This window comes from Alosa sapidissima, chromosome 6, assembly GCF_018492685.1.
Source record: "Alosa sapidissima isolate fAloSap1 chromosome 6, fAloSap1.pri, whole genome shotgun sequence".
NCBI lineage: Eukaryota > Metazoa > Chordata > Actinopteri > Clupeiformes > Clupeidae > Alosa > Alosa sapidissima.
The window spans coordinates 22,647,017-22,666,335 of record NC_055962.1 but is presented as its reverse complement, the minus strand read 5'-3'; the positions used below and the strand labels follow the sequence as shown (position 1 = coordinate 22,666,335).

General features: G+C 49.5%; 1 protein-coding gene across 2 annotated transcripts in view; it reads left to right on the top strand.

The window, feature by feature from the left end:
* bcl11bb (BAF chromatin remodeling complex subunit BCL11B b) overlaps positions 1 to 18,859 on the top strand; it is a 31,061-nt gene extending 12,202 nt beyond the window's left edge. For both annotated transcript variants that reach the window (XM_042096508.1, XM_042096509.1), the window contains exons 3-4: positions 13,638 to 15,859; positions 15,890 to 18,859. In XM_042096508.1, coding sequence (XP_041952442.1) covers positions 13,638 to 15,859; positions 15,890 to 15,892 — 2,225 coding nt within the window. In that variant the 3' untranslated portion in view covers positions 15,893 to 18,859. The remainder of the gene's footprint in view (positions 1 to 13,637; positions 15,860 to 15,889) is intronic.
* Positions 18,860 to 19,319: the final 460 nt, after the last annotated feature.

The window sequence follows — 19,319 nt, the reverse complement described above, 5'->3', positions numbered from 1 at the left end:
GACAAGACACAATTTGGATGATAAATTGTGTACTTCCCAAACCTGTGAAGTCACGTTAAGCTCTGCAGGCTTTATTGGCCATAAACCATCCCCATACAGTACCTGTCTCTCAGGCATGCATGCGTCTGAGACACCCACTGCTCCTGCTGCCAGGTGGAGGTGCTAAACTTCTCCAGCAAAAACCCCACTGCCTGGGCTCATAGTGCTGAGAGTGAAGTAAAGAAAAAAACAAAGAGAGATAGAGATAGAGATAGAGAGAGAGAGAGAGAGAGGGAGAAAGAGAGAGAGAGAGAGAGGGAGAGAGAGAGAGAGAGAGAGAGGGGGAGAGAGAGAGGATGACAAAACCACAAGGAGGGCACAGAGGGGATGAGAGAATGAGTCTCCCCTCTCAGACACCCGAGAAATGGCGGCCGCACTGTGCCAATGTTGCGCCACACCGCACCACGCCGCCACCACGTGTGTGTGTGTGTGTGTGTGTGTGTGTGTGTGTGTGTGTGTGTGTGTGTGTGGAAACCGGCGCTTGATGCCATCATGTCTGTGAGCTGTGAGATCCACCCCCCCACACACACACCTCCCACCCCCACCAACCCCCTCCCCAAAATTAGACCACCCCAATCGCCTGTCTGATTGGTGTAGTCTGCTGGCACGCGGGTCACCCAGGTCCATGTTGGACGCGTTAAAAGAAAGCAGGGCTATGGCACATGTGCTACACTTGGATCCCTGGAAGGAGTTAAAGTGGCCCACATGAAGGCATCAAACGCTCCACATACCACTTTATGGTAGTCATATGGCAGCAGATTTGATATTTTTCCTACCACAGCAGGGAATAAAACTCGCCACTAATTTGGACTGTGAATGCTGCCGCTAGATTTTCAGCATGTGCTGACGGTGTTGTCCAGATGTGTGCAGGCCCTTTATTTTCACCCCCCTCCACCTCCTCCTCTTCTCCTCTCCTGCTCCTTCTTGTTAATAGTCTTCCTTTAAATTTATGAAAAAATACACACCGTCCAACTATGCCCCCCCTCCAAAGAAAAAAAAAAAGAAAAAAAAAAAACGAAAAGAAAGGAAAGCTCTCTTCAGTGGTTGTGTGGAGTTTTGATGTGAAGCATGTCGCCTCTGCTTTTAATTCTTTTCGTTTTGTCACTCTTGTGCATAAATATTTTTGTATCGGTTAGACGAACAACTGAACATTGTGTCTGTCACTTGAGCACCAGAATCCCAGCGTCCCTTACCCCTCCAGCAGCTCTTAAACACAGGCCTACTCCCACATGAGCCTGGGCAGTCTCCAGCTCCGCTCTTCCTCTGGAACAGCAGCACAGGCAGACCACACTGCTTAATTACTATTTCGATGGGGAAAATGTGTATTTAATCTGTTTCTACAGGCAGCTGTCAGCCATGGTGTTAGCCATTTCAACAGACCTAAGTTTGAGTTTCTCTGTCATTATTTAATCAGCATTTCAAGCAAGTACCCAACACGGTTTCTTCACCGACCTGAAACAATTCAATCAGTGAATCTGCTTTGTTAATCGAACCTTTCTCTCGGCTGCTTGTGCTATGCTACCTACAGTAATGGAGGCATTTCACCTCTAGGCCAAAAAAAGAATAAGTTGAAATCTTCATTCCATGTTATTCCTGTTGCTGGTTGGGTGTGTGGGTGTGGGTGTGGGTGACTGTGTGTGTGTTTGAGGGTGGAGTGATGGGTTGTGGCTGGGGGAGGTGGGTGGTGAGGTGGGGTCCAGACGGGCATGTTGAGTTTTGGAGCGTTACGCTTCAGGGGAAGCTAAGCCTGGCAGCTACCCTGATCCCCCCGGTGAAAAGGCTCAGTTCACGGTACTGGAGGCCGCTACTGATAGACCATGCCGGATTACGGCACTCTAAAACCTGTCCTGCAACACTGAGATTTGGCTGGCCTTTCTTTTCGTGGACATGCTCTTTATGCTGGGTATTAGCACAAGACTTGCAGCTAGGCCCGACAGAACCAGAGTTACAGCTCCTCGGCAATTATCATCTCTCTCTCTCTCTCTCTCTCTCTCCCTCTTTCTCTCTCTCTCTTTCTCTCTACAGACAAAACAGCAGGCCTAAGAAAACAAAGCAGAACTTGTGATTTTGCACTGCCTACGCCAGATCTTACATACATAGGGGTTTTTTTTTTAAACAAAGGCTTCACTTAACATTTAGTGGCCATGGTATTATGTCACACAACAAGGGAACCAGGTTACCATGGTCTCTAGCTGGTTTTCTCATTTTGTCAGTGGTGACGGTAATGTTCTGGGCGGCTTGTGTTAAAAGTAGAAGAAGAAATAAACGGGGAGGTCTTTGACTGTGGGACTTTCATTTGCACTTTTACTGTCGCCTCCCTTAACTGCGCAAAGATATTGATGCACACAAACATCAGAGCATTCACTCTTTGCCACAGCTTTCATTTACACATTTTTATTTGACAGATATCACACAGGGCATCAAAAGAGGGCAGTGTATAAATGTTTTTTTTTTAGAAACACAACACCGACACTTCAGCCCCCATTACGGTTTTTGATCAGTGGGTGCTTACCTGGTCATGCCTGTCATGTAGAAGCTAATGGGCACCGGTCCTCTTAACAGCTCAGATAGGTTTACTGCCCGTGACAGTTGTTTGTGCATGTACCTAAGACCCCCAGCTGGAAAAGCACATTAATGCCAAAAAAAACCCCAGCATGGCAGAAGAAGAGGGCTTGCACTGTCATGTTGATAATGGCCGATGACATTAGAGCCCTGAAGATTTAAACTGGAGGAGGGTTACAGGCATGGGCGATAATTCAGCACGAGGAAGAAAAAAAAAAGCCCTACCCCTCTGCCTTTCCCCTCGTGCGTGGACCCAAAATGAAATAAAGCCCAGATCTTATCACTTTTATTCATGCCAGGAGAGCTTGTTTGAGCCTGTCGTGAGGCTGGGATGGCCTGCTGGTATGTTTGCTGAAGGCGCTGGATAGATGAAAGCCGTCTTAACCATAAGCTATGCAGGAACCGTGCCAGGAGGAGAAAATGCATCATTGTGATAACAGCCAAGGGAGAGCCATCTCTCTCTCTCCCCTTGTTTACCCTGCAAAGGGCAAAGAGAAAAAAGGAGAGGTGGAAAAAAAAATACCACATGAGGATGGCCGAGGGCTAAACTGCACTGTACACCTCATTTCAGTGTAGGGCGGGGGTAGGGAGGGAGACGGTGAGGGTGAGTTTTTATTTATTTATTTATTTAACCTTTATTTTGCCAGGAAGGTCCCATTGAGACACAGTGTTTCCACTGCCAGGGAGTCCTGGTCAACACAGCAGCAATGATTTCATTTAGAAAGACAGTGAATGGAAAACATGGGACATGGACACAGTCCAAAGACACCAATAACACACTAACACGGAAGACACAGAGACAGCAAAGGCTAGGGAGCTAAAAGAATAATTCAAATAAAATAGAACACTATAAGCAGTGACACTGTTCAGTGTAAGCTAACTTTAAAGTACTTTTAAAAACATTTAAGGAGGGTAAGGAGTCCAAGTTGAGCGTGTGTTGAAGCTCATTCCAGGCATGTGGTGCAAAGGTTGAAAAGGCAGATTTCCCCAGTTTTGTTCCTGACGTTGAAGACTGTAGGAGGAGCTTGTTTGAAGAACGGGTGCTGTATGTAGTAGGGCGAAATGACAGAAGGCTGCAAATATAACAGGGACGTTTGCCCATTAAGGCCTTTGCTAAAAAGATGAATTAATGAATGTGAATTGTTCTTTTTTTAAATGCACTGAAGTCCATTGAACCTTTTCATACAATATACAGTGATGTGTTCGGTGGACCTGTTACAAACGGCAAGGCAAACTTGTAGTAAAAAGAAAGCAATTATTTAAATGGAAATAAAAACCTAACTTGGGTCTCAATTTTTGAAAGATTATCTATATGGTCTTGAAAGGATAACTTGTCAGCAAGCCAGATGCCAATGTATTTAAAGGAGGTTACCCTCTCTATATGAGTGCCACCTAGTGACAGTATTGTGCGGTCAGAGTGTGTCCGTGCCCGTGTCCGTGTGAAAGTCATATATTTAGTTTTCTTGGCATTTAGTACCAGTTTTAACTTGACCACACATCTGTAGTGAATTAAATGCAGTCTGTAGGGTATCCATTGCGTCTTGCATTGAAAAAGCAGTAGCATAAAGGATTGTATCATCAGCATAAAAGTGTACCTTTGCCGGGTCTAAACCTATACCTATATTATTTATATGAAGAGAAAACAAAATAGGACCTAAGATTGACCTTTGTGGGACACCAGTCTTTACTGTTAGAGATACAGAGTGACAATTCTCTATGGAGACAGTGTGCTCTCCCAGTTAAATAATCAGAAAACCAGGCCAACACAATAGTCACTAAAGCCCAAAGTACACAGCCTTTGCAATAAGTGACCATGATCAACAGTATCAAATGCCTTGGATAAATCAATAAAAAGTGCATGATTTTTTTATGGTCCAAGGCAGTGATAATGTCATTTGTATCAGCTGATATGGAAATTGTAGTAATGTGGCCTAAAGCCTGACTGTGTGGAACTTAAAATATAATATTTTTAGCTGTTCAAGGGATTCGAATACTTAGGGTTGGGTGGGGGTGTGCGGGTGGCAGTGTGCGGGTGGGTGAGTCTGATGAAACCTGTTATTTAAGTTGGCTCCTCCGTCGAGCGACACACCTGTCCCAGCATCTCTCGGGGACAGCGTTGGTTGTGACCATTCCAGGAAATGCCGCAAGCCTTATTCTGTCCTGATGGTATTTTCTTTTGGTTATTAATGATACACACACACACACACACACACACACACACACACACACTCAATCGCTTGGCCCGTAGTGTTCTTCTTTGGTTTACCCAGCCTGCACTCTCAGTTTGTCACTATTTCTTATTCCTCTCTCTCTCTCTCTCTCTCTCTCTCTCTCTCTCTCTCTCTCTCTCTCTCTCTCTCTCTCTCTCTCTCTCTCTCTCTCTCTCTCTCTCCCCTGAGCACTCCAGTTCTCTAAGGACACAGTGAGTTGGAATATCCAGGGCCTTTTAGTGGCCTCTTATCTCAATCTCTCTAAACTGCACTGAGGACGGGGCTCAAGGATTTGGCCACTGCATAGCAGGCATAAGGTGCCAGACCACTCAGCCATAACTCTCCTACTGAACCAACCTTCCAGCCCTCCCAACCCAGCCCTAAGGGGGCCAGCCTGTCTCCACAACCAGGGGGTTTGCAAGTGCCGTGTCAGAGCACGGCACCAGTGCCAGGCGAGGGGGTATAGCGGTAACGTGCCTGGCATGTGTCACCCCTCTCCTGCGCTCGTATAAGGACCGGCGGCATCTGAGGGTTGGTATTTTTTATAGCGCCCTGATTGTTTTGGAAGGCGCGCTGAAGGGCCTTGGATATTTTTTTTACAGTCGGGGCCCTTTCTCTCTCTCTCTCTCTCTCTGCTCTGCAGTAGGGTCTGAATGCCAGGTCCAGCTGGGGACTATTATGGTGCACGTTATCCCAAAAAATGCCGCCGCAATTATTTCACATACGGGATTGTTCTCAGTCCACCACCTCTCCCTAAAACTTCTCCCTCCATCACCCCCCCCCCCACACACACACACACACACATATCCTCCACCCCCATCCCTCAAATCTCCAACCCCAGACGAGGACACACTGGCTTCCTCCTGTTAGGAATGCAGGGAAGCCTCCCAGCAGCATGAGGAGGTTGGGCCCATGGGCCTAATTCAGTAATGGCAAAAGGCTGTGGCATGCCAGTGGCAGGGACATGGCTTACTCCGCGCCACCTCAGCAGGAGCTGAAACACTGAAGGGCTGGCGCTCGGTCATGATCGCCTCTCATGTAGTCTCTTCCAGGAGCTTCACTCGTCTCATTGATGACTCATTTTCTCTTCTCTTCTCTTCTCTTCTCTTCTCTTCTCCTCTCTTCTCCTCTCTTCTCTTCTCCTCTCTTCTCTCTTCTCTTCTCTCTTCTCTTCTTCTCTCTTCTCCTCTGTGCTCCTCTTTTTTCTTCTGAAGCGGGTGGTTGGGGAGAGATAATGGAAGTGACACCGACAAATGAAGCCCTCACATTTCAAATTTGAACTCTGCTTCTCCTCTTTCCCTCCTTCGCTCTCTCTTTCTCTCTCTCTCCCTGATGCTCTGCTGTCTGCGTCCTCCTTCAGCCGCAAGCACGAGCGTCATCGATCAAACTCCACTGAGCGCCGCAAGAGTGCCGTTCCAGCGAACCGAGATCTTAGCACGCGCCACACACACACACGCACACACGCACACACACACACACACACACACACACACACACACACACACACACACACACACACACATACACACAAGCGTAGAGCCGGGACCCATGATTCAGACGCACCAAAATGCCACAAAAAGCTTAGCTAATGCACTCCCTCTACCCTTCCCCACTCCACTCCCCCCACCTCTCCAGTACTGGATCTTTTCATTTTTTATTTCAAGTGTAAAGCAGCCAAGAGTCATAGCTCTTACTGACAGAGAAGTCTTTCCAGTTATTTTTCACTGTTTGTTCCCACCAGAAGATGCCATAGGATGTCTAAAGCCCCCAACCCCCCCCCCCCCCCCCTTTCCTTTGGCCCACGGCGAGCAGGCCACAGTGTCTGTCTGTCTGTCTGTCTGTCTGTATCTCTCTATCTCTCGCTGTCTCCCACAATGATAATATTTAAGTTATAGCGCTGCTACTCCCCCATTGCCTAACGTCTTCCTGTGAGCGGCACGTTGCGGGCGGGCGGTAGAGATGGGGGTTATGGAGGTGTGTCTGTGAGCTTTCCCACACAGGTGAGCAGGTGCCACAGGCTCAGTTTCACGTCTGCGTGCGTAGCGGGACAAGGGCTCTTTGCAGGCTCATGCGAACACAACAACAAAACTCTTGGCACACTTTGTCTTTGCGTATCATGGATGTTATTTTTTTTAATGAGGCTTGTGTGTTGCCAGTGTATATGCGTATGCTTGCGTTTCTGTGTGGAAGGATATGCATGTCATATTTGTTTATATGTGGCTTGTGAGTTTATGGTATGTTTGATGTGAATATGTGTTTGTATGGTCTACACTTGTGGCCTATGTGCGTATGTATGTGTGTTTTCTTTCTTTCTCTCTGTGTGTGTGTGTGTGTGTGTGTGTGTGTGTGTGTGTGTGTGTGCGTGTGTGTGTGTGTGTGTGTGGTGTTCTGTGTGCTGAGGGACTGAGCTGTCTCTTTAAAGAGCATGTCTGTCACGTCACTCATCACCACCCCTCCTCCACCCCACCACCACCACCACCCCCACCCCACCACCCCTCGGCCTCCCCGCAGATACAGACAGATTGGAGTGGTTACTGCTGAGGCCTGGTTTGAGTTACACTGGAGCCAGTCACACTGTGCCTCTGTGTGTGTCTGTGTGCTGCCTTTGTGAGAGTGTGTGTGTGAGTGTGTGTATGTGAGGGAGGGAGTGTGTGAGTGAGTGTGAGAAACTGAGTGAGCGTGTATGTGTGTGTGTGTGTGTGTACTCTCTCTACCCTCCTCACCATCGCTGCTCTCTGACACACTCTTTTCCACTGTCACTCCATCTCAGTGCGGATACACACTCGAGCGATGTTCACTTTTCCGTTATCAGCCATCACTACCATATGGTCTTAAATAGCACTTCAAAAATGAGGAGAAGAAACAAAAAGAAGTTTGAGAAAACACACATACACATACACACACACACACACACACACACACAGCCAGGCAGACCTAAGCAGACGTAAACAATGAGCTATGCAAACGCTATCCCCCATCCATCTCTCCTCACTTAATTATCACGTTTGGCCCCTCTCACCCCCCCCCCCCCCCACCACCACCACCACCACCACACACCCCTCCTGTTAGAACTCCATGCCCATGCTGTGAGAGAGCCATTCAGGCTCCGGCACAGCTTATCTGGCCCCGACACACTTTCCATTTGCCCACTTGGCCTGTCTTATAAAGCTGTTGGGATCCATTCAACAGGCCTGTAGTAAAAAGTGCAGCTTGGCAGAGGCTTCATTCACATTTTCTCACACATGTTGATCTTGCTCGCTCGCTTGCTTGCGAGAAGGGGGGGGGGGGGGGGTGCCATTCACAGAATTCACGCATGTGGCCAGTGCCTGGCCGCGGTGTCTGTCCAGTTTTTTTTTTGTCTGCGTGAAATGATTCCAGGTATAGTGGCGTGTTAGAAGAGTGACTGCATGAGGGAGCAATGCTGTTTGTGTGTGTGTATTTTTGTTTGTCTGTATGTGTGTGTGTGTGTGTGTGTGTGTGTGTGTGTTTGTGTTTTCCAAAGCCTGAGTGAGAATGTCTGTGTGTTTCTATGGGTGTGGTGGGTGTCTTATTATGAGGGCGGGAACTGCACACCAACAAAAGTCTGTTTGTATTTTGCGCTCTGGGTCCTCTAGGGTCTCTCTCTATGTCAGCCCCATCTTTATGGGAAGATGGTGGTGGGGTGGCATCTCCTCTCCCCTCTGCCTGCAACACCACCAAGGTCCCAGCCCACTGCGGCAGTGACAGCACCATGTCAGTGCCCCCTACTCCCCTACATTTCCCCCCCCCCCCCCTTCCCAGCTTGCTGATTTGCATGGGAACCTGGCCCCTGATTAGCCAAGATCATCACAAACAAGACATCAGTGATGCGGGGCGAGGCCCCCGGGCCCCCAGGGGCACCCAGATCACAGCCATGCTAATGAGGCCAGGCGTTAGCGCCGCCGCCTCCGCGTAAGGTGTCAGGCAGGCCCATGACAGGTGCAGAGAGAGAGAGAGAGAGAAGGGTTGGGGGGGGGGGTAGGTGGGCAACAGAGGGAGGTATGTGTGTGTGTGTGTGTGTGTGTGTGTGTGTGTGTGTGTGTGTGTCTCGTGATGGGGGGGGGGTGCATGGGTGAGGGGAGGGGGGAGTAGTCCCGGTGGCTTCGTCGCCCTTCTGCCTTTGTTCTCTATGTAAATGGCCTCAGCCTGGCATTTATTCTTTGGAATGTGCAGCTTGTGCATTGTGGCACCCCTCCATTACACACACACACACACTCCCTAGTACACACACACACACACACACACACACACACACACACACACACACACACACACACACACACACACACACACACACACACACACACACACACACGCACACACATACACCCATACACACACACTTTCTGTCCTGTACACAAACAAACGCACGTGCTGCTCTGGCAGCTGAAGCCTGTCCTTGGCTGGTGGTGGGCACCAGTGACACACAGCTCCTGTCTTGTCCCCTGTAGCTTTTCTGTAGTCTTACTTAGTGTCCCAAAATCCAACCTGAACAACACCCCCCCCCCACACACACACACACACACAAACACACACATGCCTTACACGCCTGTGCGTACATGCGTCCCGTTATGGAACGTGGGAGCCTGTGAAGTCGCCCCCACCCCCTCTCCGCTCCCCCACCTTTGTTTCGCCCCCACCCCTATCTCTACCTCTTGGCGTTTCACATGAGATAATTAAATACCACCGTCTGCCTCTCCTGCACCACTTCACCCATGCTCTTAAAGGCGAATTAATTAGTGCTCGAGAAAATCACTGAAATCTTAAATGAGAGCTAAACTCGGAGTTGGGGAGTGGGGGTTTTGGGCTGGATTTGTGGGTGTTAGGTGTGTGTGTGGGAGGGGGGTGTTCTAAAATAAGTAGTAGTAGTGGAGAATCTCCCCGTAGATTTGCTAATTGGCCGCGCGTTTTTGTAATACTAAAACCCAAGAGGGCGGAGAACTTTAGCGTCGGACCACCTCCGTGCTACGCACCATTAATCACACTCCTGTCAGACCTCCTATCCTTTCCCCGGCATCTCGTTTTACACCCCCCAACCTACACCCCCCCCCCCCCCACACACACACACAATCATTATTAGCGCTAGCCGCTAGTGCTGCCAATCACAGTGCCATGTAATACCAATGCCGGCACGGCTCAATTTTGCTACTTAACCTGTAATCTGCGCCATATTTATTGAAGTGCAATAGGAGGGGGGAGTGGGGTTAGGGATGGTTATGGTGCGAAGATGAGGAATAAAATTAGGCCATTAGGCTTCGCTGATGAATGCATAGAGGAGAGGAAAAAAAGAGAGAGGAAGAAAAAGTGCTCGACGCTAACTGCTAGTTGACCTGTGCAGCCCCCTGCAGCAGCGGGCATTTTTTCATGAGTGTGGACTGCCGGTAATTACTGCAAATTGAATCACAGAGAGAGCTGAGATGATTCCTTAACGAGTGCTTTCATTGGCCGTACGCGGCCGTCGTGCTGTGACACGGGCCTCCTAGGTCTCTCAGGGTCCTGTGAGGTGTGGCGTGGCGTGGCGTGGCGTGGCGTGGCGTGGCGTGGCGTGGTCCATTGCTGGCCAACAAGATGGGGAGATTAGATGAGGCGTTTTGTGTGTTTTCTGAAGGGCTTGATGGGTGATTTCACACCGACGTGTCATCACACCAGCCACCCTTCCACGTCTCCCTGATGGATTATTAGCATGCACTCTCTTATTCATGATCATTTGCATCCCTCCACTCTCCTCCCCTCTTTCTCTTTTTCTCCTTCCTTTTTTACTTCACTCTGTCTCTCTCTCATCCCCCCTTTTCTCTCACATTGGAAAGTTGATGAAATTGGACTTTGGCCGTCATTACCCTGTCAGTCTATTAGCTGACACGCCTCGGGAGCAGCATATGGTCCCTTTTTTGTAAGATGTGATAAGACACAGAATTGCCTGAGGTTATGCAGACACCCATTTAACTCGCATGCATGCATGTACATACACAGGCACACACACACACACACACACACACACACACACACACACACACACACACACACTCTCTCTCTCTCTTTCATACAAAAAATCATTGGCAAACATCTCTGATGGCATTGCCGTTAAGCAGCTTGTTTAGTCATTCTGTCAATGGCCGCCATCGTCGTGGCTCATTTAGACGTGGTTACGTCTCTGAAGGCCTGGGCTGGACACAAATGACGTGCTCTCTCTCTCTCTCTCCCTCTCTGATCAGAGCACACTTCGGTGTTGGGCCAAATGTAGTTCCCTAAATGGGAAATGAACAGACTGTGTGTGTTTTGGTATGTAAACCCCCTCCTTCCCCCCAACCCTCTCTTTACGACTTGTCCTCCCCACATTCACACTCGCCCTGCCTCCTCCTCTTCTGTGTCTCCCCTATTACTCTATCTTTCTTTCTCTCTCTTTCTCTCTGTCTGTCTGTTTCCCTTTCTTCTCCCCTGTCTGCTGTCCAAGCTCTGTCCTGCTGCCAGGCGTCCATGTGAAGTCTCGGCCAAACCAAACACAGGCAGCCGTCTTGTCCTCCTCCACGGCACGCTCTCTCCCTCCCTCTCTCCCTCCCTCCTCTCTCTCTCTCTATCACTCTCTCTTGCTCTCCCCCAACTCTCTCACTCCCTCCCCACATCTCTAGCCCATCCCATTCTACCCCCCTTCCTCTCTCTCTTTCTTTTTCTCTCGCTCTCTGTGTGCTCCTGAGATGAGGCAGCAGGAGGTCTCGCCATGCCAGATAAACCCCTAGTGTGCCAGCCCCCCCCCCCCTTCAACACTCCACACACACACAAACGCACCCCCCCACTCCCCACTCCCTCCTGAAAACACAAGGCTCCCCGGCCACAGCCCACACAAAAAACAAGACAATATCCGCAAAGGAGCTGCTCATTAACGCACAGAAACCTCCCGCCTCCTGCAGCCTCTGCAAGCACATCAGAGACACAAAGACACACACACACACACACACACACACACACACACACACACACACACACAAAAACACACGCACACAAAAACACACATACACAAAAACACACACACACACAAAAACACACACACACACACACACACACACACACACACACACGCATGCATGCACTCACACCGCACATGCACATGCACATACACATACACACACATGCATGCACACATAAATACACTCATACCCACACTGATATCTGGCATGGCACACTCAAACACACATGCAGACATACACATAAAACACACTCATATACTGTACATGCTAATATGTACACACACAAATCTGCACACACACTTTTTCTTCATCTGTAGCCTTACAGAGGAGATGTGTTCCACTGAAAAAGGAGTCACCATTTTACAAAATGTTTCTTTCTCCTTATCTCCTTGATCAGGAAATGCTGCTAGAGGCACATGGGCGCGCACTTCTAAACCTACAAATAAACACACACACACACACACACACACACACTCAAACACATGTCAACGTGTAGAGAGACCAATGTGGAGAGAGACCAACACCAAAGGACCCCTTTAACCTAAAGCAAATCAAATGGCCAAATCTACATTTTATGAGCCGCAGGCAGCATTGGTGCATTGACTGATAGAAGCCTATTCTTGTTTCTTGCCTTCACATCAGGAATTGATACATACTGTATGATAACATGTTTACCTCAAATTACACAAGGTGACCCAACCAGACCAATAATTAATAGGCCTAATAGTAATTCACTTTGTAAATGACAGTGAGAAGGGGCTGGTAATTCGTAACGGCAAATGACCAGAAGTTTCCAGAGTTGCACCAGTCCTAAACAACACAAAGTATTCTTTTTTTCTTTTGTCTTTTTCTGTGTTCCTTTTGGTTTCACTCTCTCTTTCACATTTCTATCCATATGCTGAGGAGTACTGGTGCAGTGTATGAATATGTATGTGTTTGTGGTATAAATGTCTGTATGTGGGTGGTAAGACGTTTGTTGTGTTTTAAAGAGGTTCATATCATCGCAGCATCTCACTCTCCTTCAGTAGTCTCTCTCTCTCTCTCTCTCTCTCCCTCCATCTTCTCCTCCTCCTACTACTTACTGTATCTCCATATGGAAATAGGCAATAGTGCGGCGAGTGGGGAGCGGAGCTGTATATTAAAGCTCGTCTGACATTAGCATTAGCATAATGTGTTCTCGCCTTGGGGCTGTACCTGCCATCTGCATCAGGCACCGAGCCCTCTGGGAGGCTAACCACTCTATAACCTCCCACGTGAGCCCGTTTCTGGGGAAGTCACGTAGCAATCCCCATCCCACCCACCACCACCACCAGCACCAACCACCACCCGTCTTCCATTTTGCTCCTCTCTTCTCCCACATCCTCTCCTCTCCTCCCCACCTCTCGCCTTCCCCCTGCCAGGGGCACGAAGGAGATCTGTGTGGCGCACTGACGCCCGCTAACCCAGAGAGAACGCCGGTGAGCTCTCGTGTCTCTGGGAGTGATCTACGCTCCATTTTCTAAGCTGCCACGTCAAAATGGCTGGCTGTCGCCAAGCCACGGCTGTCACTGTGAAGGCATCTTGCACTGCTCTTTTCTTTCTTGTCTTTTTCGTTTTGTTCACTGAAAGGGCAATGATCTGTGAGCCTCATCACAGGGAATTTACATAGCCTCACAAGAGCATGGATGACTGGGGATCAAGTGGAACACTCACTTTGAAATGATACTGTGGAATGGATGCGGTTGTGTCTTATCCTAACCACATGCAGGGTAGGATAAGGGTAGACAGACTGCTAGCATTTTGGGTTAATATTTATTCATGGATTCATGTGTGTGTGTATGTGTGTGTGTTCCTCTGTGTTCCACAGGTAAAGATGAGCCCACCACTTACATCTGCACCACATGCAAGCAGACCTTCACCAGCGCCTGGTTCCTGCTCCAGCACGCCCAGAACACGCACGGCATCCGCATCTACCTGGACACACACCTGACCGGCGGCTCGCTGACGCCACGCATGGCGCTGCCGCCGCCACTGGGCGCCGACTCGCTGCCCCGCTCGCCCCTGGCCAGCTTCCTGGGCGACGCCAGCAACCCCATCCACCTGCTGCGCATGGCCGCTCCGCTCCTCCGCGAGCCCCCGCCTCCGCTGCCGCCGCCTCCTCCTCCGCCGGGCTACATGGACACGCGGCTGCCGTCCACGCCACCCTTCGTGAGCCCGCCGCCACCGCCGCGCCACCACCACCCCCACCACCACCACCCGCACCACCACCCGCACCACCACCCGCACCCGCTGGAGCGCCTGGGCCCCGAGGAGATGGGCATGCTGTCGCAGCACCCGAGCGCCTTTGAGCGTGTCATGCGCCTGGCGCCCATGCCCGTGGAGCCGCCGCCGCCCACCATGGACTTCTCGCGGCGGCTGCGCGAGCTCGCCGGCAACAGCAACGGGAGCGGCGCCGGCGCCGGAGCCGGAGGGGGGCCCACGCCACCAGTCTCCCCCAACCGCGTGCCGCCCATGCACCGGCTGCTTAGCCCCACGCTCTTCCAGCACGGCGGTAGCGCCAGCAAGCCGCCAGGCTCCTTCCTGAGCGGGCCGCCACCGCACAGCGTCCTGCTGGCTGCCCAGCAACAGCAACAGCAGCAGCAGCAGCAGCAGCAGCAGCAGCAGATCCGGGGCAGTGGCGCCTCGTCGCCCCTGGGCATGAGCGGCAAGTCCAAGTCGTGCGAGTTCTGCGGCAAGACCTTCAAGTTCCAGAGCAACCTGATCGTGCACCGCCGGAGCCACACGGGCGAGCGCCCGTACAAGTGCCACCTGTGCGACCACGCCTGCTCGCAAGCCAGCAAGCTCAAGCGCCACATGAAGACCCACATGCACAAGGCGGGCTCCGTGAGCAGCTCTCCGGAGCCCAGCGGCGGCAAGGACGCGTCCGGCGAGCAGCAGCACAGGGGCCGGGACAACGCGGCCGGCGGAGGGGAAGGCAGCACCGGCCAGGAGAACGAGGAGGATGAGGAGGAGGAAGAGGAGGAGGAGGAGGAGGAGGAAGAGGAGGAGGAGCCGCAGCAGAACGGAGGCCGACCCAACTCCAACCTTAGCATGGAGTCGGAGTTCAACAACCGCAACAGGGAGAACGGGCCACACACGTCGCCTGGCGACAACAAGGCCACCGCGGCAATGGAGAGGATGGTGCACGGCCCCTACAACAATATCAACCTTGACAATCAGCTGAGGATGCCTCTACATGGGCAGCCTCCCCGAGACCGGACCTCCGAGGAAGAGGAGGAGGAGGAGGAGGAAGAGGAGGACCCAGCCGCGAGGGAGAGGAGACACCAGGCAGAGCAGGGCCCCATCGTCAACGGGCGCAACTGCGGCTCGGAGGACTCTCTCCCTGGCATGCTGTTCCGCCGCAAGCCGACTCCCATCTCCAGCCCGGGCCTCCAGGCGTCCAAGCGCATCAAGGTGGAGAAAGACCTGGAGCTGCCGCCCTTGCCGCTCATCTCCTCGGAGAACGTCTACTCGCAGCTGCTGGCCGGCTACGCCGCCTCGCGCCACTTCATCCGCGGTGAGCACTTCCTGGGCTTCGCCGACGCGCGCCAGTCGCCCTTCGCCACCTCGTCCGAGCACTCGTCCTCGGAGACGGGCAGCCTGCGCTTCTCCACGCCGCCTTGCGGCGGCGACCTGGACGGCGGCGGCGCTCTCTCGGGCCGCGGCAGCGGCTGCGGTAGCGGCAGCAGCACGCCGCACCTGCACCGCGGCCCGGGCCCCGGGCGGCCGCCCAGCTCCAAGGACCGGCGCAACGACACGTGCGAGTTCTGCGGCAAGGTGTTCAAGAACTGCAGCAACCTGACGGTGCACCGGCGCAGTCACACCGGCGAGCGGCCGTACAAGTGTGACCTGTGCAGCTACGCCTGCGCCCAGAGCAGCAAGCTCACGCGCCACATGAAGACGCACGGCCAGTTCGGCAAGGAGGTCTACCGCTGTGACATCTGCCACATGCCCTTCAGCGTCTACAGCACCCTGGAGAAGCACATGAAGAAGTGGCACGGCGAACACTTGATGGCCAACGAGGTCAAACTAGAGCAGGCCGATCGGGTGTAGAGGTGGCGATACACCCCTCCACCCGAATAGACACCACTCTATGTTCCTTCACCAGACTTTGTCATGAGGCTTAATGGATGATCTTTTTGTTTGTTTTTGTTTTTTGCTCTTTCCTGACGTGAGACTTGTGGAATGACCTTTTCTTTTTTGTTTGTTTGTTTGTTTGTTTGTTTAATTTGTTTCTTGTTACAGAAAAAAAATGCCACCTGAGAAAAAAAGAGGAACTGGAAGTGTCCTGTTTTAAAGTCTTCAAAACAAGAGTGAAAGAGGAAAAAGACAAAAAGCCCTGTTTGGCATCTCCCAACAGCAAAGGATTTTAGTTGTGTAGGAATCCATGGAGCCTTTCTACTGTGCAATAATATCTGTATTTATTGGGTTTGTATTGAATCAAGGCATGTGCAGGTACATTATCAAGGCATATTGATACTTTCTCAAAGAGATAGTTTTGAAATATGCTGGACTTTGAAAAAAAAAAAACCCAGGCTACAATGTTAAGACATATACTGAGATGCTGGCATAGTGCCACGTTTTAAATTCACCAGTTGTTTTGTTTGCTTGTTTTTTCCAGGGAAGTGGTTATGTACCCAGTAGAATAATTTCCCATGAAGAGATCAACTTCTAAAAACAATCCAAGATACGCATTTTTTTTATACATAAGGATATAAGCTTACAACAATCCCTTTATCATTATTTGTATTATTGTTATTTCATTAGGTGAAAGCACTGAATATGTCAGCTTGACAATAAATATAAATTTTAAAAATGAGAGGATTTTGAAAAAATCCCTGAGCATTTAAGGCAGCTAAAAGTTAGACTGCCCTGTGATTGAAAAGAAAAAAAAACAATGACCCTTCTAACCCAATCATCATACACACAAACATGGGCAAATGCAGTGGATGATCTCTGAATATAGCTAGAACCTCTTGAATACCAAGAAGAGCTCATTTGTGTGAAGAAAAAAAATCAGTGATAAGTTTACTTGGGGGGAGAAGTTACAGGGAGATTTGGATGTAGTTGTCCAGATCCTCGCAATGCAATTTTAAGATTATCAAAATGTTTACGTTGGCATCTTGTCATCCCTCTTATCGTCGTTTGTTTGTTTACTTGATTCTCCCTCATCCGAGCAGACTCGGGCGTGCTTTTTAGCACTGTGGAAGCGTAGCGCTTGCCACAGCCAATGTGTTACATTCCAAAATCTGTTAGACATTAACACTGATCTCGCAGACATCCCTCTGGCTGTCCGGGCTTTTCCCAGCAAAGCACTGCCGCCACCTCATCCGCCTGCTCGTTCTCTTGCTCACTCGCACTCAAACTGTGCCGTGTTTCCAGACGCCATGCCGTGCACTAGCCGTCCAGAGACACAGCCTGATTGGTTACACTTCACACTTGAAATGTTACACTGTGCTCCCATCTTCTGAGCCCACCACCCCCACCCCCCCACCCCCCGGTCTGTGTGTGTGTGTGTGTGTGTGTTTGTGTGTGTGTGCAATGCATGTCCCGGACGAGTGCTTCATCCACCATGGACCCCGGGAACGAAAATGATTTTCTCATTAACGCCTCACTCTCTCTCTTCCTCCCTTCTCTGTCTCTCTTTTTCTCTCCATGTCACACACACTCTCTCCCTCCCTCTCTCTCTCTCTTTCACACACACACACACACACACACACACACACACACACACACACACACACACACACACACACACAACTCCCAGTGGCTCTGAGCCTCCCCATCCACCTGCAGCCTTTCAGTGCTCATCAAATCAGCTTCATACATCTGAGAGTGCGGAACGCAGTGCACAGAGCGAGGGCCTATTCACTCCACCAATCACTCTCGCTCTCTCCACGGCCGATTTCAGCGCCGTGTTGTTCCCATTGGCGTCGCTTATGTTTTACGTGGTTTAATTTTAGCACACATAGCCCCTGCCCTCACACACACACATACATTCAATTCATATCTGAACTGGAATTGTACACTAACAAAAAAATGAAACGCAGCACATTCATCTCTCAAAGACGCGGATGACAAGAGGGCACGGGAGAGAAAAAAAACATTTAAAAAATCTTATTTATATTACTGCAACAATCAGCCTGATTTCTGTTCACCACACAACATTAGCACATAGAAAACAACAAAAGGGAACTTAATATCGATGAGAATTTGAATTTTAAAAAGTGAGATATCTTAGAGTGAAAGGGCTCCAGTCAGGATTATGTTTTCTCTTCAAGTGCCCGGTGCTGTCAAGCCTCAACATGTTTGCAACCCTCTTCAGTTCATCTTGGATGGGCCTGAGGGGGAAATGTTGGTCTACTACAGATTTGTCCAGATATTCAATTTTACCTACTTAGTCCCTCCCCATGTAAGCTCCTTGTTTCGGGTAACAAAAAATTCAGAAAAGGGAACACATTGGTAGCCAGTCAAATTATAGAAAGACAGTAATTTATAGGATAAATATTTATGAATTTGGTGTGTTTGTGTAGTTTTAAAAGTATGATGCTACATACTTTGGTTTAAATCAGTTTTTTATTTTTATTTTATTTGCCAACAGTGAATGGAGAAAAACTGGATTGAAATAGGAAAAACAGTATGAATGACACTCTCACGTCTTACAATATGTTTACAGTACAGTGTTGAAGTACAAGGGTAAGGAACTCCTGTGTATATGTGTTTCAAATGAGAAAGTATTATTTTCTCCAATGTTTTCTATCACTTTTCTGAATGCCATAGGAGCTTTTTTGGTTGGTGCAGGGGATTAAATGTTAATGGATATACATATACAATTTGTTCACTGTTAAATACACAATGTATTTGTAATTTTAAAAATTCCAGTGGCATTTTATGAAATTAATGCAAAAAAAATCCTTTATATTTTGCAGTCCATTATGAAATTGTGAGTCTATTCAAATGTTTTTTGTCACTATATCTGTTACAATTTTGGTAAATCTATCCTGAATGGGATATTAAAAAAATAAAAAAAACAAAACAGTGAAAATGCAACAGAATGTGTCAGGTGGTTTTCTACAAATTCTATTTTCTACAAATTAAAATTATATTTTAGCATTTAAGGAATACTAACCCTTCACTAAAAAACATCCTTTTCAAGTCTGTTGCTGCATGACTTGATTGTGAGGGCCAAGCAACGTCAAAGGTAATTGCAGTGCCATTTCATATACTATTCATAACTAATTACTCCCTCATCTCTTGTGGAGACTCCACCATCAGACCGTACTTTGTGCTGGACCCTTTGACCATCAGATGTGGCTAATAGGAGACCTTTCTCCCCCTCGGATGCACCTGCTCTTCCTTCTCCGCTGTGTGTGCTGTGTCTCCGCTGCCCTCTCTTGACCCCTCTTGTGGTGCCCAGTCCCCCCTAAGAAACGCCACTTCCCTTTTGTGTAGCAGGTGGGCTTTTTCAAGAGGAAACAATGTCTTTGGTGGAGGCCAGGGAGGCGGGGGG